Raw genomic sequence first — 22,090 nt, 5'->3', positions numbered from 1 at the left:
TTTAAGGTTAATGCCAGCTCGGTAGTGCATGAACGTTTTTGCACGGCTTTCCACTGGCCCATTAAACTTAGTTATAATCCCCAGAGAAACAAGTTTTCTTTTGCCCTTAAGGGATGAAAAAGGCTTAAAAAAATACTGTAACTGGGAAATTGTGCAACTTCCGGGCAGCAGTTGTCTGTTCTGAGTTTTTTCTCGATCAAAATGTTCAGGATCAGGTAGGAAACTGTGAAGTTGTAGATTTACCTCCGTGATCATCTCTGTGCTGTGTTCCTCACCACCCACCGGGTTCAACAACCAGCTGTACAGCCGCGTTGCAAGAGAAAAAATACCTTTCATGTGCTCTGCAAAGAAATGTAACAAACAGCAGAGCTGCATTTGCCTATAAGTCAAACAAAAATCATTGTTACTATATCATAGTTTGTATAAAATGATGTTTGCATTCAACCCTCTGTCTGCGATCTCTTAAAACAGAAGTTCATGTGTAATGGTACTTTATCCTCTTTAAGACATCTGCATTAGACGTTGTTGTCTGACAGAAAAGTAGTGAGACAACAATTGTGTGAATTGAGAAACTGCCTAATTTCTGTAGAGCAAAAGATTACAGCATGTTATTATTTTTTAATTTTTTTTATTTTAATGATGTAATTAAATATCATTTGGGTTTTTGACTGTTGGCTGGAGATAAACTTCATATTTAAGCATGCTACCGAGGCCTCTTGGAACATGTAATTACCATTTTTTACTATTTTCTGACACTTTATAGAACAAACAATTAATCAAAAAATTGTAGAGTAATTCATAATAATAAGATAGTTGCAGCTGTAACAGATTTGAACGGGTATTTTATCCATGGATTAACTGCATTTGTAAAGGTCCAGTGTGTAGGATTTAGGGGGATATATAGGCAGAAATAGAATATTATATAATAAGAGTGTTTTCTTTAGTGTATAATCATCTGAAAATAAGAAATGTGTTTTAATTACCTTGGAATGAGCCATTTTGTATCTACATAGGGAGTAGGTCTTTCTCCACGGAGATCGAGAAGTCACCAAATCAGCCTAAATCGCACAATTAACTGTAAAGAGAGATACAATAAGTTCATAAAAATATCATTAACCCTGTTAACAATGACCGCCAAGATATGCTTTATTGATTTTTCTTTAACCTTTGCTTAACCAGGAAATCCCTTGAGATTAATATCTGTTTTTGGAGAAAGACCTGGTCAAAATAGCACGGCATTAAGAGAGTACAAAAATTATGAAAGACAGCATGATAAAAACAGACAAGGGACATTAAAAATGGACTGTTAAAAACAATACTGTCTTTTATGTTTTTCTTTTTGTTGTTTATCAGAGCTATTAATTTTCCCACGGAGACAAAATCATGAAGCTGTAGGCGGTGCAAAATTTTAGGAAGCTGTTCTAACAAGTAGAACAGTAGTAGTAGTAGTAGCTGTAGTAGTTGTATATAGTTTTTTTTACTGCTGTTGTCCTAAACATGTATTTATTTTGTTGGGCAGACACAGAGCGAGCAGTGGGGCTGCTCAGACGCTACCAGGCCAACCTAACCAGCCCAGAGGAGCAGGCCCTGAAGAACAGCGTGGGCAAAGTCTCTTCCATCTTGGGCAGTCAGCTGTTCCATGCCCTTCTTGGTAAGAAAAACACCATAAAACTGCTTGTTTTGCAAAGGAGAGTCTTTCAAACTCTGCCTTATAGCTTAAATTACGTCAGAGTTTTCTCTGGATGGACTTCCTCTTCACACCCCCTTCATCTTGCGTAAAGGAGTTGCTTTCAAGCGTGATATTTTTATGGTTTGCTGCACGCAGTTGTCTCAGTTATTAAGTGTAGCTTTTGATTTGTGCTGTCATGTGATTGTCTGCAGGCAGACACGGATTGTAGACAGGGTCAGGTTGTATTAATTTGTACGGTGAGTTTACTGGGTTTAAATGTTTCCCAATTAAGTCTTATGAAAGAGGCCTTTCAGTTTGCCTCACAGAGGTTGGCTGTATACTGCTCTCTGTAACGTACACACTGAAATCTCAACGAAGCCAACCACAACACTGTCTATCTATAGACTGAGTTACGACGTGGTCAGAGTTGTCACACAAATCTTATTTAGCTTCAACAAAATGTCTTCTTTTCTAACACATAGTTAATGAACTTAAATCAATACGTGGATCATTTGAAACGTATACAGGTGATTACCAGACAGCTATTGTAAACGGATATTGCTATTGCTGAAAGCAACCTGAAGAGTAAGAAGGAGGATTCCCATGAATACTTCAAAAATGAAGGAATTGAATTCACTGATCTAAAAAAAAAAAAAGGCCTTAATTGGTATTAAATTGACCTGAATTCATTTTTCAAAAGTATTAAAAATGCATGAGACATGGGAAGTAGGATTTTCTGAGTATCCTACAGAACAGTATAGAAATCGTTCAGAAAATAGGTCATAAATGCCAGATATTTCCCAATTCTGTTGGTAAACCAAATAGATACCTTATGATAATATAATATGCTCATTGTCTTTTGTGTGTTCCACTCTAAAAGGGGTTGTTTTTAGCTACATTTGACAAAGATAATCTGACCTTTTCACTGGACAAAAAAAGTCATGTTTTTATGTTACAATAAGCATTTGGGGAAATTAAAACTGTCCTTCAGTTTCAGTTATAAGAAAACTGGTCTTCGAGTGGAATTCAATTTATTAATTAGATCTTAAATTTACCTTGCCGTAAGTTGTATGAACCCTGGTACATAGTGTCTACCGAGACTCATCTGAGAGTCATCATTATTAACGAACTGCACCTTCATGGTAAGTTTGGTGTTTTTGAAAAGAGCTCAATATAAATCTTGGTTCCTTTTAAAGCCCATAAAGCAAATTACTTCAGTTTAACTAACGGTTGAGTGGTCCTTCTAATTACCACAGCCGTGCTATAATGATGCTTGCCCTTGGGTCTGCTGTTGCTACTGCTGACCCACTGCTGGGGAGCCGAGGGGGAGGGGATGCTCCGACAGCAGTTAAAGATATATAGTATGATGGTGTTAACAGTGATGCGTTTTAAGCAATGCTGAACCTACTTTCAACACAATACTTCATTCATAGAGCTGCAGAGATTCATTGATTTTTGCCGACTATCATATTTATCGCCAACTAAATTAATGATTGATTTATTGATTTTAATAATTTTTTTTAAGGAAAAAAATATCTAAATTCTCTGATTACAGTTTGTTACATGTGAATATTTTCTGGATTCTCTACTTTTCTATGACATTAAACTGAATATATTTAGCTTTTTGGACTAAAAAAGGCATTTGAGGATGTCATCTTCGGCTTTGGGAAACGCTGATCAATATTTTTTTTTTTCCCATTTCATAGACCAAACTATTCAATTAAATCTTAGGAACATTTTAACAGAGAATAAATCTAAATAATATAGTCTACTGCAAGTTTTATACATGGAGACAGGATTTTATTTATTTTTTTGCTTGTTCTCCAACACAGGGAAGTCAGTGGTGTAGTCTAATTTGCTGTATCCCATTATTCAAAGTCCATATTTCACAACCAAATATGTCTTTACGAGTCCAACAAGTCCCATTCAAAGACTTCTACTAATGTAGCATAGATGAGCAGAATTCTTTTGGCCAGTCAGGAGGACACAACTGGTACATCTTTTATGGCTTTTAGTCAGGTTTGGAAGTAAACTATTTTGTCCACCTGTCACTTTGGCTGGTGGATTTCAAAATCTACCAGCTGCTAACTAGATTACCATTGTTTTTTGGCTGGTGAGTGAAGCAAATCTGTCAGCAACTTGCATATTTTACCAGCATTTGGCTTGTTGACGGAGCTAATTTACAACCGTGCTTTTAGTATTCAGTGATCCATTGTTTAGACCTTCCTCATCAACATGTAAATAATGAGACCATGTTTCTCTGTCATCAGTCACTAGTAAATGAACTGTATTAAATGGCCCAAGAAAGGCCATGAAAAATAGGAAGCCGGAAGACGGAAATATCGTGTTGTGTTTGTGTTAGCAGCCTGAGTATTAACCCTTTGAAACTTGGATCCACATCAGTTTTCTTGTGCTGCATTCAGACTCCTTTCACAAGCATTTAAACCTTTGAAACCTGTGCAAATTGGTTAGGTTTCTTTAAAAAAAAATTGTAGAAAAGGTAATATGCAACTTGGCAACAAATGCCAAAAACAAGAAAAATGACCTGATAAAAAGACAACAACAAAAAAAGAGAACGAGAACTGCAAGTATTTATTTTCGCAATAATGTCACAGAAATATTTTTATATATTATTTTTGCACTTTTTTAAAGGTAATTCACTTTTTCTTTTTTTTTGTATTTTCCTTTTCAAATTTTCAGGAAATCTTTAACCTTCAACTAATTTTTGGATAATTTTGGGGGTGGGTTTTGGCTTGGATTTCTTGTGAAGTTGCTAATTGCCTTATTCTCATTGTCTTAAAAGTAATAAGGCCAATTTTCTCAGGTTTCACAGGGTTAATGTTACTGAATCCATTAATGTTACAAATGATATATACAAAAAATATATTTGCCTTTAATCTTTTTCACTGATAACCAGTTATCTATCCATCCATCCATCTACATTATGTTTACATTATGTGTTAATCTTAAATGGACTTGTATTGTAAACATAGGTATCATCAAACTAGTTTATGACTCATATTTATCATTTCTGTGACTTTTTGCTGGAAACTTTGGGATATTTATGATTGCAAATACAAAAATGCACCATAACCTTTAATCTTAAATTAGCCAAGAGGTGGTTCATTAGTTAATGTTTAATATAGGCCCTTGTCCATTGAAGGAGACATGTCTTGGATTTGAACAAACTTTAGCTATTGTGTTGATCAAGAACACTTAGGCAGGACAGATGGTTGTGATCACAGACTTTAAAAACTGAAGGTGGGTCTTCCTACTCATTGCTGTTCTTTGCTGATACCCCAAATTAAGAGCATTTGAAGATAATGTTTTGTTGTCTAAGTTTGTGATTGTTTCACTCATACGAAATGGCATCGATAGATAAACTATATTTATATGGGTGGATTACCAATGGGCCAAGCCCAGGGGCCCTAGGGTTTATGGACCCGCTAAGTCAGAGCCTCTACGTGAAGTAGCTATTATGTCTTACCTGCACTGTAAACCCTGTGTTGTTGAGATTCAGTTACATTTATTTCTAATTACATACACTACTATATGGTATAACACAAAACACCATTTGCTTTGGAATTAGGGTTTCTGTAGACATGGATGTCCTTTTAAGGATTTTTTTAGCCTGGCTAGCACTGTTTTTTTGCACCAGGGATGGCAAGGTTGATTGCTCCACTACTTTGGTCCAGACTGAAATATCTCAATTACTACTAAAGACATAATTGGTCCTAGAGGAGTACTACCAACTGCGGTGATCTGATTTTTATACTCGCACCACCAACAGGTTGACAATTATGTTTGTGAAATGTCTCATCAAATATTTGATGGGTTGCTGTGAAAATTGGTACAGAAATGTATGTCACTTTGAGGATGGATGGGAATAACATTGTTGATTCTCCTTTTTACACCACCATCAGGTCAAACTTTAATACTGTCATATACTTTGAATTTACGGCCAAAACCTGCAAAACTAACGACATTACCTCCAGCCTTAGCTGTACTTTTAGTTTAATGCTATTATGCAAACATTAGCACGCTAAACTAATATGGTGAACATGATAAACACTATACATAACCCTGCTTAATAATAGCATTTTAAAATTGTCATTGTGAGCATGTTTGCGCAGTGTAGTTACAGTAGAAAACAAAGAACTCTGCATTTCAAGCAGCTCCTGTTAAGAAGGATTTATCTAAGCAGGAGCTGCTTGGTGTGCTAACTTATTTGTTGTCTATTTGTTGAGTACTTTTGAGGTTTCTTTGGTCCTGCACCCACTCCATTTAACATTTGGAAGTGCTTGTCTTTTTTAGGTTTTTTCTTTTAATGGTGATGTTTTTTGGCTCATAGCACAGCTGTGCCAAAGTACAGCCTCACAGAGTGGCGAGCATGACTGTAGACTCTCAAGGTGCTTTTAAAAGTCAAGCATGCTTCAGTCAGATCCTACAGAGGCTAGGAAAGACTCCTTCCTATTTTCTTTTTCTATTTTTTTTATTTATAAAAGTTGCCCAATAAAGCTTTAACTTGTGTCCTGAATGGGGGAAAGCCAAAAAGTCAAGTAAAGTCACGTCTCGTCAATTTCTCCAAGTATTGGCACTGCTTCGCATTCTATGTTGAGAAAACCTTTTAATTAGAGATTAGCATTAAGTAATCATTTATCTCTGCAGATTACATGAATAGTTTAAAAGGCTAGGCGCAATGAACAATTTGAATCTAATAACTATAGTCGTCAGGTGTAGTATACCTTCGCATTACTTAAGTAAGGGAGTTTCAAAGAGGAATCACTTTCCAAATCAGGATTCCAAACATTCCCCACAAAGAATGTTCAATCAGGGCCAAGCCCGAGGCAGACAGGAAAATAAACTGCTCTTGGCCGTCATGCCAAGCCTCTTCCGCAGCTCTTCTGGCTCTCTGGGTCATCTGCGCAGAGTGTGAGGGTAGAGAAAGAAGAGGCCTGTGGTCGATGTGTCTCAGGTGCAGGGCTTGGTCCAACATCTGGCTCTCATCAGGAGAAGCAGAGTGAAGGGGCAGCCGGTTCACAGCACTAATAGGAATACAGTGCTGTATAAACATTACTCATCCTCTTATCCTCTCCTGTTGTGTTTGCCTTCACATGCTCAGGGCCATGTGAACCAGTTCTGTTTGGACCATTTTACAGAGAGCTGTCTGAGCAGAGCCGAACATGCTCTAAACTTTTTGTGCTCAGATGAAAATTTACCAAACAAGAAAAGTTTTGAAAACGTTAACAGTCTGAAGACAGCGATCTGCCAACATTACAGAATTTGTCTTTAAGAGATCTCTATATTTGATGCACTGTGGGAAGTAAAGAGGTGTTTGATGCAGTGTGGGAAGTTGGGTTCAGTCCTGGCCACTTGATTGGATGTCCGCATGGTTGCACAGTCACGAACAAAGGTTGCCTTAACTGTGCGTCTATCCTTTTGTTCCAACATACAAACATGCAGTGGGAGGCATGGGGGGCTGCAGGGAGTTGGGGCACACATACAGACAGACACGTTAAATTACAGAAGACCCTAAATGCCTGGGGAGTATTTTATCGAGGCGGTGACAAGGGGGTGAATTGTTTGCCCTGCCTTGAAATTGTGACCTAGTTTTCCGTGAATGTGTTATTCTAGTGAGCTGTGGCTTGCTCATCATGTAAAGAACCAGGGGCACATTCTTTTTTTGTGTGTGATTCACCCGGGCAGGCAATACAGAGATGACTTCAGTCCAATTGAATAGGTACATGACAAATAGAGGTGGCCTATACTGCACACAAACACGCTGATCCTGCATTCAGAGTCTTTTCGGGACGGAGAGAAGGTGCAGGAAACCCCCTATGACTGTGACAAAAAGGCTCAGAACTCCGACCAGGCCGTCCTAAAATAGTCCCAACATCAAAAAGAGATCTGGGAATAAGTCCTGAGAAAGAGACTTCTGGCTTGGATTATGTATTTTGTTCCGTGGCCAGGAATTTATGTGGTCTGTGAGGGTTGGAACAGTAAGGAGATTTTTTTTTTGGAAAGTCACAGTAGTAAAACAAAAACTCTCTGTACTTTGTGTGACTGTGAATCTCGATCTAAAACACGTCAAGACTTGATTGAGCACGTTCCCTGTTTTGTTACCTCTGACAGGAATAGATGCAAACGATGCAATAAGAAGTGTTAGTTATGTCAAAGCAAGCCAGGTGACTGGGATGCAGCAGAAGAGCAAAATCTGCAAGACCTTACAAATGCAACGTTTTGAAGATTTATTTAAAGCTGAACTAACAATATTTTATATAAACAATGGGTGAAACAAATACATGTGAAAGGTGTTACTCATAGTAATGAACCTGCAGAGAATTATCATCCAAGTATACAGTTCATCCAAGTATATAGTTCTTCTCAGCAAAGTACCTTTTTAGCATCTTTCAGCTCATTGTTTTGGTTTTGCAGCCCACAATTTTACTGTTTTGGTTCACTCTTTATGGATAAGCCTTGTTTCCATCTACAGTTGCTGGCTAGCCAGTCCCTCCAGGATTTTGCAGGGTTTTGGCATTGTTGCAGCCTAAAATGGCAAATTGTATGGCAGCATTTCTAAAGAAATGTGATATTTGTTACAATCTAACTTACCCTGATTCTTTCAGCATGTGCTATAGATGTGGATGCAACAAACTATCATGGTGATTTATCTGTTGTTAAGGCGTTTCAACAATTCTACAGCTGTGTTTTGTGGTCAAGAAGTTTTCAATTGATGTCATATGTGTTTCACTGCAGAGCTGCACATGGTGCAAAACAGGAATTGCCTCACATGGTCTTTTGTAGTAATTTTTGTCAGTAAATTTGATGTTCATGTCATACTTGTCTGCATCTTCACCACCAGAAACAAGGAAGTGAGCTTGGTAATGTTATTCAGGGGACTGCTATAATTGATGAACGTCAAGGGACTCTGTGATGACTGGTAAAATTTGCTAAACGTTGCAGTGATTGGACAAAATTGCAAGCTAGCGTAGATTTCACAGGGATCTGTGGATTTGCATTACAAGTTGCAACATCACAACATCCTGAAGGGGCAATACCAGTTAACAGACAATGTTAGTGACTAGCTGGTGAACACAATGGAGCATTTAGCAGCAAGAAGACGAGTGAATATGAGACTAACATTTGTCAGGTGGCCAGAAACACAAATAAACATTGATGTTGCTGTTCTAGTGTCATTGTTGGTATTTGCGTGTATGTCTGTGCCTGGATGTAAGTGTGCATCTGCAGGTACGCTCTACAGAATGTGTGTCTGCATGTATATAAGAGTTTGTGTAAGTGAGATTGCTCTTTAGTCAGCTCGGCAACAAACTCCTCTGCCCACACATGGCTTCACTCCTCCACATTCAGACACAGTGATGAGTCACATGCTCCATTCTTACACTTTTGTTCTCACAGTATCTTACATAGAGATATACTGACTCTTATCTCTCTGTCTCAAACACACGCACACACATACACAGAGTGGAGAACTTTCTTTGAGTCTGCTTCAACAAGAGGTACATTGTTAGCAGAAAATGACACATTTTAAATGGAGTAAGTTTCCTCAGAAGTCTCTCGCGAATGTGTCTTGCAGGCCGTCTTGTCCTGACGTTGAACTTTGGGAAGTTGATGAACTCTCCAGCAACCTCTTTATGTCAACAGTGCAGTAACCAGGCCTGCGCGTGACATCAGCAAAATTGTCCCAGTGCATTCTTATCAAATGGCTGCCACTCAATAGGTGACCACAGGACATGGGCATATAATGAGCCAAGAGGTGATGAGGGGAGACGAGACAAGGAGGGATGAGAACAGAGGGGTTGAGTCTGAAAAGAAAACGAAAACTTAAGTACGGAGGAGGAGTTGAGGAACAGGCTGAGGAGTCAATGCTACTAATATTACTCCTATGTGGAACTTTAGCTTTAGCATGTGAACACGCTAAACTGAGATGGTGACCATAGTAAACATACCCACCAAAAAAAACATTAACATTGTCTTTATTGAGCATGCTAGCATGCTGACACTAGTTGTATTTTGTGTTAAATGCTAGTTTATTATGCTGAGCTAAGATGGTGAACATTATAGGCCCTATACATGGACCTGCTAAACATTAGCATCGTCATTTATACCTTGTTACATGCTTAATGTTGAAGGAAGGGAAGTTTGTTTTATAGTACACATTTCCTGATCTTTCACATTAAAGGGACAGTGATCCCAAATCAAAAATGCATATTTTTCTTCTTACTTTTGGTGCTATTTATCAATCTAGATTTTTTTTGGTGTGAGCTGCCGAGTCTTGAAGATATCGGCCATAAAGATGTCTGCCTTCTCTCATATATAATGGAACTAAATGACATTCGGCTTGTGGTGCTCAGTGCACCAAAAAAATACATTTGGCAAACTCAACAGCAATGTCATTTCCCACAAATCGTGACCAGGTTACTGAAGATAATCCACAGACTTTTGTGAGCAGTAATATGACCGACAGGTGTACTTCGGTAGTAATAAAATAGTTCCTACATGAAACCGCTCGTAATAAGGACTGTGTATTATCTTGAGTAACCTTTTCATGATCTATAGAAAGAGACAATGCTGTTGATGTCTTTAAATATATATTTTTTTTCAGCACCACAAGCCAAGTGCCATTTACTTCCATTTTACTGAAGAGAGGGCAGACATCTCTACAGCCGACAGCTTAAACACTCGGCAACTCCCACCAAAACAATCCAATTTGATAATTAGCACAACAATTATGAGAAAACATATGTTTTTGATATTTTAGTGAACTGTCTCTTTCATATGTAAGTTCAAGAAATAGCTTTTTATAAAAATCGACTTCCCTTTCTATGGCACTCAAATCAAAGCATGTACCAGGATATGAGTTGCTCTATACTCAACTAGGGGGCAGTATCTACATTTTTTCAACAAGTGTGGGAGCTCATGTACCCTCACCCTAAAATGGAGCTAAAAAGCAAAGATCTACATCGTAACTGACCTATCATTATACTGAACTAGACTGTCTCCCTGAGTCACCTTGTCAAGAAACAAGATAAGAGGAGCATCTGCAAATGTGTAGACTTAACCTCCATGTAAACAGACAACTCCCACCCCCACGTTTTAACCCAGTGAGGAAAACATCTCCCAGTGTGCCCATGGTAGATCCCTGGATCCTTTCACACAACCGGAGCAGTGTAGTTGAGAAGGCTGAAAGAGCAACAAATAAAGAACACAAAGTGTGAAAGAAAGCGCTAACATCTGCTTGTAATGATCCAAGTAAGGAAAGAAAAGCTTATTATTGTTTTGTTTTTTTCTCGCAGATATTCAAGAGTGTTACGAGGTGACCTTGCAACTGAACACAGAACAAACTGTTGTGAAAGAGGACAGCAGCCAGGATGCGTGGGAGGTAATTTTCCTTCTTCACATTATAGATCGGAGAGAATATTCCTAATGTTTACGTTGTATTTGGTGTCACACATGCTGCTGTGTGCCGTGCCTTGCCTCCTCGGCTTCATGAAAAGGTTACTCGGCAGCCAACACGAGGTGTCACTACCTGTGTCCCTCGCACTCCTACGTGGAGGAAATGTTATGAGTCACGGCGGCTATGACTTCAACCTGGTGAGTGAGTGTCAGGCGGGGGAATAAAAGTTGGAGGATGGAGGGGAGCAGAGGAAAGTCAAAAGAGCATTGATTACCATTTGCTTGTCAGTGGGTTGCTCTTATGAAGTCAGACAGTCCTTTGTTTATAACAAATGTTTGCATGTAGTGGTTGTTAGAATATTTTCAGTTTTGGACCCACAATACAACTGAATTAAAGGGAGAAAAGCTTCAATTTGTGTTAATTTAAAGGGACAATTCACCCCAAAATCAAAAAATAAATATTTTTCTTCTTACCTGTAGTGCTGTTTATCAGCTGAGACTGTTTTGGTGTAGGTTGCCAAGTGCTGGAGGTAACAGCTGTGTAGATGTTTGCCTTCTTTCCAATATGATGGAACTACATGGTACTCAGCGTGTGGTTAAAACAGTCTAGACTGATTAAGAGCACTGCAGGTGGGGTGAACTGTCCCTTTAAACCTTATTGAGGTGTTTACCAAAAAGTCGACAAATGGTGGTTAGAAATATGGATAATTTTGTTTGTAGTTCCATGTCAGTGATCTCCTAATAGCCTTTGGATGGGTAGGAACCTCTGACTTCATATCACTTGCATGATTTAATATTGCCTCATAACTTTACCTCAGCTATGCCAAAATGTTAATGAAATTGATCTTTGGCTGACTTCTGTAGCCCATTAACTGAATGATCTCTGGCCTGTTTTTGAGCAGAGATTAGAAAAACGCTATAGCTCCTGCTGAATGTGTGTGTGTGTGTGTGTGCGTGTGTGTGTGGTTATTTGTCTATTCTCACAGTCATGCAACATTAATCTACATGAATTAAGCGAGGATACAAATTCATGGTGAGTCCAAAACAAAAAAAAAAAACCTGATGTCTAATTTTAGCAGAAAATTTTCAAATGTAATTTTCAAATTAGATTTCAGGCCAGCTTTGATCCCTGTGAACCGGCAAACTGGATCCTTCGACTAAAACATCAGACTAATGTAATCAAATGATGTGGGCCTGAAAGATGCCTCAGAGACTTGTTGCCAATAACAGAAATGCAACAGTCCATTTCTAACTCTTACCGTTCTTTATTGTCCAGAAGAGATCAAGAATGAATCCGTCTGATTTCAGTTTATTTAGAGGCATGCAGGTTTACAGTCGTTCACTGATGTAGTATGAGCAGCTCTTTTCGAATATCCTGCTGCACCACAGAAACGGGAATGGGCACTTGCCTCACATTAAGAGAATTTGAGTCTTGGTAGTGTTGGAAGACAACCATTTACTGTCAACTCCAAAATACCTCAGAGATGAAAACAGCCCACTAGAAACTTTTTTTTAGAGCTTTTCTTCAAATCTTGGGAAAACGTCCACTTGAAGTTGTGAATTAGCTGAATAGATTTTGGTGCTCAAAGGTCACTGTGATCTCAAAAAACATGTTCTCGGCCATAACTAAATAATTCATGTGGCGCCTGGTGGCTCAGTGGATAGAGCAGGGGCCCCATGTATAGAAGCTGTGTCCTTGCCGCAGCGGCCGGGGGTTCAATTCCAGCCCTTTGCTGTGTGTCACCCCCTCTCTTTCTCCCCCTTTCACATTTGCACTGTCCTATCAATTAAAGGCAAAAATGCCCAAAATAATATATTGAAAAAAAAAACTAAACAATTCATACAAAATTTCACACAAATGTTAAGAGGACGAAGTGATGAGATTTTATGCCGGCCCCGGCCGGCCCCAGCCCCTTGCTGTTATATGGTACTTGTCTCAGACCAGGGGACCACTCAGACACCCTAGGTGTTTCTCTTTGTAAACCTTAGGAGGATCAGAAAAACTTTGGTGCATTTGCGTTCAAGCCAGAACATCAGAAATATGAGACAGTCCGCGTTTTGTGAATGTGTTCTTCTTAGCTGTGAACTAGAGGGGACACTGCCGCTGTGTATGTTATGTGTGTTGAAATGTACTATTGTGCAGTATTTTTGGTGGTCTTTAAAAGACACGTCCACAAGTGTATTTTTAATACAATCCCCTCATTCCTATATGTTTTACAGATTACATGGGTATGTTAAAAAAAAAAGAAAAGTCTTTTAAGTATGTAATTTCCTCTTTGTGCTTTATCTGACGGTGTTGGCTTGCTGAGCAAAGGCAGGGGAACAGTAACAAAATGGCACTTTTTTATTTAAAAGACTTTAAACTACATAGTTATGCATTTTATGTATAATAAAGTAACCTATATTTGACCTTTGACCACAGCTGTGTCTGTCCACTGTACCTCTTTGTCCATTGACCTTCTGATCATTCACTTATTGGCACAGTGAATGCAATGTCAACCAAACATGGAGGAGGATGTGGATGTGACTGAGCCACCGTGCACGTTTGGTTGATCAGATCTACTGTGTACTGGATTTCATGCATTGCAAAATAAGTCATTTCTTGCATGTATGCACGTTTTTAAGTCATAGAAAGTGTTTTAGGCCTATAATATAAAGGTGATAGTGTAATAACACAATTCAGTCCTCCCATGAGATAAAAACTTTAATCTGACATTATTCCTTCGTGCTTAACAGCCCCTCCCGCCACTCAATCACTTAATGGCAATGTGTTTTGAAATTTATGCACTAAGTCTGAACTGGATTATGTACGGCCAGTTGAACAGGGGAACTACAATAAACTTTTCATTTTCTGGACTGTATTAAATGGAAGCTTTAGAGCAGATACCGTTGTTCAGTTTAGCTCACGTAAAGCTTCAGCAAGCGACACTATTTTTAACACAAAATTAGGATTCCTGCGCATTTATAACATTGTCTACAGAACATGGAAGAGAAAATCTATTTTTCTGCTTATGCAAGGTTCAAATCACAGCCCTTTCACGTAAAGCGTCCTTTTATCATCGGTTCTTTACAGTTAATTTTAAATCGGATGTTATTTAACACTATAAAAAATATCAATATTTGTTGATTATTTTGGTTGAATACTGTTATCCTAAAGATAGTTTGGCTCCTAATAATGTTTCAATATTTTTTATTGAATAGCATTTAATGTTTAGTTAGATCAAGATTGCATTCGTACTTCTAGTTAGAGTGGCAGATGCTTTTGACCATTTACCCATTATCTTTAGCTAACTAATACTTACCATAAGGTTAAAACAGTTTAACACACACTAAGTTAGAAGACAAAATAATGCAGTTGTTGCACTTCCTTGATGCTGACACGCGTAAGGTCAATTGCAGTGCCTCATATTTATAATCTGTCACTCCCATAGAAAAAAACCCAAACTATGACTGTGGTTTGAACTTTATCGGCCTTCCTAAGCTCCTCTCTATGTACTCTGTGATCCACCCTGTCGAGCTTCTAATTCAGTGCAGCATGGCTCCTGATCCTTCCCCACATCCCTCCCTGTCTGGATCCCAGCTGCTTGTGGGGCCCAGGCACAGTCCTGAAGAGGAAGAAGAAGAAGTTTTAGAGGGAACGAGCTGCTTAATGGACGCCCGGTTGAGGTGCTCATTGGTATTCTAGCCATGTTGTCACCTGAGTGGAGTAGGGCAGGGAAACTAAATGAGTCTGCAAATTCCCTGATTTGGTGCAGAGTAGCAGGTGAGAGTGGAGAATAGCTTCTTTTGGAAAAGTGAATGTAAGTGAAAGAAATAGTGAGAGCAGAAACTGTTTTTATAAGTCTAGTTGATTCCATAACTAGTATTTTGATTGCAAGAACTTTTATTTTAAACTTTTTAAAATTTATTTTGTAAAAATCCAATAACAACTAAGAAAGTAATAGCCAAGAATAAATTGAAACATTTTAAAAATTGTATAACCTGAAACAATTAATTGATGGACTCATAAAAATTATGTCTGCATAATTTTGTAAGTGTATACGAGGGTGTAAGTGTGTGTGCACACTGCAAAGGACGTACTCCTAACTGCCAAGATCAGACAGCGCAGGCAGCTGGGGGGGAGCAGCTCTGGCTCTGACAGTGTCAGTTGACCTGCCTGTCAGCGCTGCCATGTGGGAACAGAGCCGTCAAAGTGAAACCTGCTGAAATAACGCATAGTATATCTGATCCATACCAGTGCCTCATGGAGAAAAGCATTGTGTTTTGTGTTTTTGCAGCTCTGTTAGTCGAAGTGATGCAGCAGCCGGCATGCTTTGGGCTGTGTGTGTTTATACATGCACTCGCCTCGTCTTTTCAATTTGAGCAGTTTTAATTTTAATTTGGGGGTATCAGCTGAGAGAGAAGGCACCACGTGTTTGGAAAATCTTTGGGTCTGTTCAGCTAAAACTTTTTTTTGAACTTGCACCAGTGATGACTTGCTCTCAAGGCTGCCCTCTGCTGTCAGTTAAGGTTCTTTGTGGTCTGAACTGTGGGAATGAGCCCAGTGAATTTCAGGTTTGTGGACTCTGTGTATTCCTCTCCACCGACAGATTTTGGTAATTTCTGTTAAATCACGTACAAGTTTGCTGCTTAGATTTATGTTGACATTTGTCTTAAAATATTAGATGAAGTGAACCACGTGGTTCAGTTCTGTGTTACTTTGGCAGGTGACTGTTTTCACAACAAATACCTGAGTGTTGGTGTGTGTTATTCTGCACTGTTATTCTTATTTTTTTATTTTGCAAAGATATTCTCCTTTCACTACAGTACAATTTCAGTACCTTATATATATACTGTATACTTGCTGTTTTACAAACTGTTTGCATTTCTTTGTATTTCTAGCCTATATTTATTACTTCTCATTTTGCATGTATTCAGTTTGTTCATTTGCAAGTGCTGTCTACACAAATGTATTACTTTTTCTTGTATTTTATTAATGTTTATACTTGAACTCTACCTTTAAACTTTTGCTATTTTATGTCTTAGATTCAGATTTTGCTTTCACCTTACACAAGTTTCTCTTTTAATGCATCTTTAATAAGCATAGTTGGAGGGAGGCTGAGGCCTAACAACGCTAAATTAAACACAGTGCTTGCTGATAGATGAGATGATTAAAAACACTCTAATTTGTGTGTGAAATATAATGCTACAGACAACTGCTAGTTAGCTTCGCTGGAAAAAAAAAAGACTGATAAAGGCAAACAGCTAACCTGGTTCACAACAAGTTCACAGCCTAGCACCATTAAAACCCACTAATTGGCATGTTATAGCTTGTTAGTTTAATCTGAAATTTACAGGGGGTTATTTGCTAGACTGTTTCTTGGCAGGGCGCAGCGGATAGACTGAAATTTTTTTCAAATCAAATTTTATTCACCCATGTTCCACAGGACCAGACCCAAGACCAGGACCAAGAGGAAGAGGAGGGTGTATCTCGGGTGCGAGTGACCAGCAGGAGGAGCCCTCACAAAGTGGAGCGTGTTTCGGGCCTGGTGACCCTGTCCCATGTCGATGTGCCAAAGGTGAGTAAAGCAAAGCAAAAATGGGTTTCCACTGTAATACATCCATGTTTCCTAGAGGTTTCCTGAACACAATGTCTCATCAGTTATTCTATTCAGGCATCAGAAAAAGCAGCTGTTGCTAATAGAAGCAGATACAAATTATTACACATTCACCAGTCAACAGTTGACAGTTGATGACAAACACTTTATTGATGTTGAGACATAACTGCGAAATCACAAAGCAGTCCGAGGTGTCCAGAAATTGATTTCTATGGATTTGTTTGATCAATTTGAATAGATGGAATCTGCAAATAATCTGTGTTGATCATTGTGATGTTAACATTTCATGCTAAAAATAAACTTCATTAATTTTCTCTTCAGCGTTTCAACACCTACATGATAATTTGCATCTATTATGTTCGTACAGATCACAGTAATTAATAGTATGTAGGCTTTTAATCATACTTGGACAGTAATTATGTGACACTTTGTAAATATTTTGTCATGGCTCTCTTCACCTGCAGCTGTAAAACACTTAAATCCTAAAGTTGATCAGTTGATGTTTTACAATGTTTGGGTTTTTACTGCTGCTCCGCGTGTGATGCCAAAGATTTAAAGGAATATTGAACACTTGTATCTGTCCAGTAAATATGATGCTATGAACACGTTTGCTTGTAATATGAATTTAGCCTTTGTTGCCGTAGACTAGCTTTGTTCCCCTGTTTCCAGACTGTGTGTCAGGCTAAGGTAAGCTAACCACCTGCTGGTTCTAGCTTCATATTTATCACAGAGACATGACAGTGGTATCAATCTTCGCATCTAACTCTTGGTAAGAAAGCGAACAAGCCTATTTCCCAAAATGTTGAGCGATTGCTTCAGGATTTGTGGGCAACCTGCTGCTTACATGAGCGACAGTCATGACAGAAATATGTCTCATAGGCTTGCCATGTTCCTCAGTATGGTTTAAAGCCCTTGTGTTCACATGCCTTCCCCATTACAACACGGCCAGTGGCACATGGCAGCACAGTGGCCGCAGGCGTTGGCTTTTCAGCTGAGCCCAGAACTAGTGCAGTGGGTGGAGGGGGTGGAGGCGTGAGGATCAGGGGGTAACAGAGAGGGAGATGCAGGCTGTAAGCACATATCTCAATATCTGCATGAGGATACGGTGACAGTACAGGTTGACTCTGGATAATATGGAGCCGCGTGTGTGTGTGTGTGTGTGTGTGTGTGTCTCCCTCTATCACATGAAGGAGGGAGGTGAGGGAGCCGAGGAGGCGCAGGGAACGGGAGGGAGGAGAGAAGTGATGGGGGGGTGTAGAGAGAAAGATATAGTGGGGGAGGCTGGAGAGAGAGAGAGCAAGGCGGCTGAGAGGCGAGGGCCGGTGCAGTGCAGAGCTGGAACGGACACCCAGAGCTCAGCCTTCCTCGGGTTGCCATGGAAACCACATTCCTCCCCCGCCTGCATCCCTACAGACTGCTCTGACTCTATCTATCTCTCTCCTCGCTTCTCTGTTTTTCATCCTGTCTTTTTCATTCCTCTTTTAATTCGTGTCTTTGTTGTTTTTTCTCTCTCTCTCTCTCTCTCTCTCCCTTTCTCTTTCTGCTCAGCTTTTTACACCGTGCACGCACCGAGCACAATCGTGATGATGCACACTCAGCAAGCACGCTGATTTCACATGCATTGCTCTGTGACAAGGTGAATAGGTAATTACACCGAGTTTATTTTGTATCCAGTGCATTTCTGGACACATAAGCACTCTGTCGTTTCCTCTGCGTCTCTCTATTTTCTTCTTCTCTATTTTTACCCCCCCCCCCCCTTCTGTTCAGCACCATGCTTCAGTAATGCCCCCTCTAGTCATCGCATTTCTACCCACACGTAGGGCACCTTAGCTTCGTTTCTCCTAACTTGTAGCTTCTTTCGTGGACCTGAAGCACCTCTATCATATTTTTTCAACTGCTTTCACCTTCTTGTCTGGTTTCCGGCTCGTCTCTTGACATCTTGCACCTCGTTTCATAGCTCTCTTTCTTTCTGCTGCTACATGTACAAAATCTAAACCGCTCTGATACAATCTCCCACTCTTGCCATCTTGTATTCCTCATTTTGCTCCATGTGTATGCTCCTCTCTCTCATTATTCCATCAGTTGGAGGTGCTGCGTTTGGTGTGTGTGGTGGAGCAGCAGCTGTTCTCTGCCACTGAGGCCTATTAATAGGAGTCTTAGCCGTGGAGCCTTTGTTTTCTGCTTCGGTGGGAGAGCATTGTGGAGGCTCCTCTGCAGGTTGCGTTAGCTTTTAGTACAAAATTGATGAGTATCTTTTCAGTTTTGTGTCTTGGGGGTCTCTCTCTCTCTTTTGCTGTGCACAAACATCCCCCTTCTCTTGCACATTCACACTTTATAAAGCTGTGATTCATTGAGCAGTGGAAGCAGTATCAAGATTCCTCTGAAGATTTTTCCCTTTCAATATCTGCTATTTGTGGAGGAAACAAGTGGATTCTGCTAAGATGCATCACTGACTGAGAGTGACTTTTAAGACTTGCTTCCTCACCCCCCTCTTGCAGTTAGTCAAGGCTACAGTAGAGCAGCTTAGTACGTGTTGACATGGAGCTGCCTCTTTAAGACTGCCTCACTACCGACTGTCCTTTTATGGCGCAGCATCCGGTCAGGTGACGAAGAAGTAGTCACACAGTTTCTCTGAGAAATGCCTAGAAATGACTGAAAAGCTCAATACATGGTGTGTGCTGTGGTTGAAGGGGGGGTTGTAATCCTCATTACCAGCATGTGTATGTTAGTGTGTGCGTGTGTGTGTGTGTGTGTGTGTGTGTGTGTTTGTTACAGGGTGTCCAGGTGGGTTTATGTAATGAGGGCCGACAGGCTGACGCTGAGCTGATAGTGTTGGGGGAGCTGCAAGGTGGGATGTGAAGAAGTATCTCTGCTGAAAAGCGCAGGATAATTTCCTTGTTTGTGCCATAAATCACAGGTCCATCTTTTTCATTTGTCAACAGAAGGTCAGAGGTTAGCGCTTTCATTTCACAAGATAAATCACCACTCCGAGCAGTTTAATTGGGCACAATATTTATCAAGGACTGCACACACAAACACCACTCACTCATGCATGAGCATGTACAGGTATATGTGTGCATGGATACATGTTTGGTGAATGTGTTTTTTTATATATTTTTTTAATTTGATGAGTCCCGCAAGATTGCTGTTCTCCAGGGTCCACTTAAGCCAAGATTTTCTTATTGTATTTTCTCCAGGATAGTTATTAAATTCAGTACGAGTCAGAGTGTAATTACAAGCTAACAGTTCAATCACACCCTGCTGTGAAGTGTTGTTTCTGTATTTGAGATAATTCGCTGTTTCAGTAAATATTACAAAAAGATTTTCTTCTCTTTTTTGAGAGTGGCGAATGAGAGAGAATGTTTGGAAGTAACAAAACTCCATTTCTTTAATGGTTTTACTTTTTTATCTCTGGTATTTATGTCTACCCACTAAAGAAATGCCGGTAACTGAATATTGCTTTTTCAACCTGGCACTGTGTCACAAATGGAAAAATAATCTTATATAGGTGACAGCTTTATTAGGTTACAAACTGCAGATTAAATTTGACAATATCATGTAATCTAATAAAAGGACACTGCAAACGACAAACCTGAAAAATAATAGTGTAATTGAGTCGAACCAAAACTCAGGCTGCACAGTCGCGACAAAAAAATTTAACATAATCTGCACAAAGGTTGTATTTATTGCAGGGCTGTGGTATTTGATTACACTACATTGTACTAATGTGGGTTTTATGCTATCTGAATGAGGTTGCAGTTGCCTCCATTTCAGGTCAGCAGCTACTAAAACGTTCACTCTGAAAGAAGCAGAAATGTGAGAGTAAGATCAAAACAGGAAATCAAGATGTCTTTATCCACAAAATTACTTTGAAAAATTAGATGTCTTACAGGACATGTTCGCCAACACTGCATTAACATTCAAGACCTTTTCTTTCTTGTAATAGCTCTTATGTGATTAGTGCATATTAACTTCCTCTTCCTGCTCTGCTTGTGATACAGAAAACCGGCGATTGATTGGCTCTAAAGAAGACGGACCAAATTCTTTATATATTTTATATTATGTAATATTTAAAGGGAGAGGTTCCTTTCCCCTGGAGGTATCAAATATGTCTAGTTCATACTGGAGATGTGTGTGTGTGCGTGTGTGTCTACACCCACCCATACAGATGATATATCTGTGTTCATTCAGTGCAGGGGATCTTTCTCTGTCTGTCTCTGTTGCCTGTATAGTGTGTATCCTAATACCTCATATTGTGTGCAGTATAGTATTTTCACTGCAAACCCTCCTGTGTGGTAAATGCACTGTGGACAGTTTATAAGAGAGCGAGGCTTGGGAAGGATGGTTGCAACATGTGCTCGGTCATGTGTGCTGTGATCAATATGCTTACATCGTCCTTTCAAGCCGCTGCCTCCAAGCCCCGCCTCGCTGCTCTGATTGGCTTCAGCAAAGGTTTGTGGCTGCATCTGACAGTGTAACTTGAGGCATTCAGTGGTTTCTAGTGTCTGTTTAAAGATGCCCAAGTTTCTCATCTTTCTGCCTTCTTTTGGCAAATCTCTGTTGGTTCCAGTGAAAGAAAAGCATTGTAATGAAGCGTTGTGTGTAATTTTTAGTGAGCCTGCTGTGTGCCTCCTGGAAGGGCTGCAACACAATGCAGTCTGCCTTCACCCTGAAATCATGCTGGATTTAACATCAAGGTTGCACATATACACATAAATATACATATGATTTAAAGGCACTATGTCAAAACAAGAAAACAGCACTTACGTTTGAGCTCTGTAACATGCAGACTATGTACAAATACACTCTCTCCCCCATGGAGACACACCCAGCTCTGTTCCCCGTCACATTTCATTAATAATGCATATATGCAGGGGTTTAATGGCGACACTGTAACATTCCCTCTTAGTTCTCTAAAAAGAATAAACCTTCATCCTCAGTGTCAGGATGTTTTATATCTAGCAGTGATCAACCCACAAATTCACAAGCGTGCAAAACGGTTCACAGGCAGTCCAATCGCATTACTGAAAATATAACTGCCACAGATACATGAAAGCCATATAGTCTCTCTCTCTCTCTTTTCCCCCCTCACACATTCTCACTCTCAATCTCATCCTCCACCCACTCGAAAGCCCAAGCGTGTAATCTTGTTGGTTTCGTACACATGTGTTGATGTCATCATTGTGAACATAAAATATTTCCCCTGTTTCTTAAACGAGGCTTGTGGAGTGCAGCTTTTCCTCTTGACGTTCTTATTTTGACCCAATCCTGCACATGTGCAGGACTTGACAGTAAAATTAATTCAGCAGCAGTGCTGCTGTGCCAGTAGTAATACTAAAAAAGGAAGAGGGGTGATGTAAAGTAATGCAGCGTGATTCAAAAGGCATCACCGTTGAGGGGCAGGTCTAGC

The 22,090-nt window shown here is 39.6% G+C and overlaps 1 protein-coding gene across 4 annotated transcripts in view; it reads left to right on the top strand.

Moving 5' to 3' along the window:
* dlg3 (discs, large homolog 3 (Drosophila)) overlaps positions 1-22,090 on the top strand; it is a 103,526-nt gene that overhangs the window by 529 nt on the left and 80,907 nt on the right. For all 4 annotated transcript variants that reach the window (XM_042492724.1, XM_042492727.1, XM_042492725.1 and 1 more), the window contains exons 2-4: positions 1,520-1,651; positions 10,984-11,069; positions 16,510-16,641. In XM_042492724.1, coding sequence (XP_042348658.1) covers positions 1,520-1,651; positions 10,984-11,069; positions 16,510-16,641 — 350 coding nt within the window. The remainder of the gene's footprint in view (positions 1-1,519; positions 1,652-10,983; positions 11,070-16,509; positions 16,642-22,090) is intronic.

The sequence above is a fragment of the Plectropomus leopardus genome, chromosome 9 (genome assembly GCF_008729295.1).
Source record: "Plectropomus leopardus isolate mb chromosome 9, YSFRI_Pleo_2.0, whole genome shotgun sequence".
Classification (NCBI taxonomy): Eukaryota; Metazoa; Chordata; class Actinopteri; order Perciformes; family Serranidae; genus Plectropomus; species Plectropomus leopardus.
The sequence above is the reverse complement of the archived record's forward strand: the minus strand, read 5'-3'. Positions and strand labels throughout refer to the sequence as shown.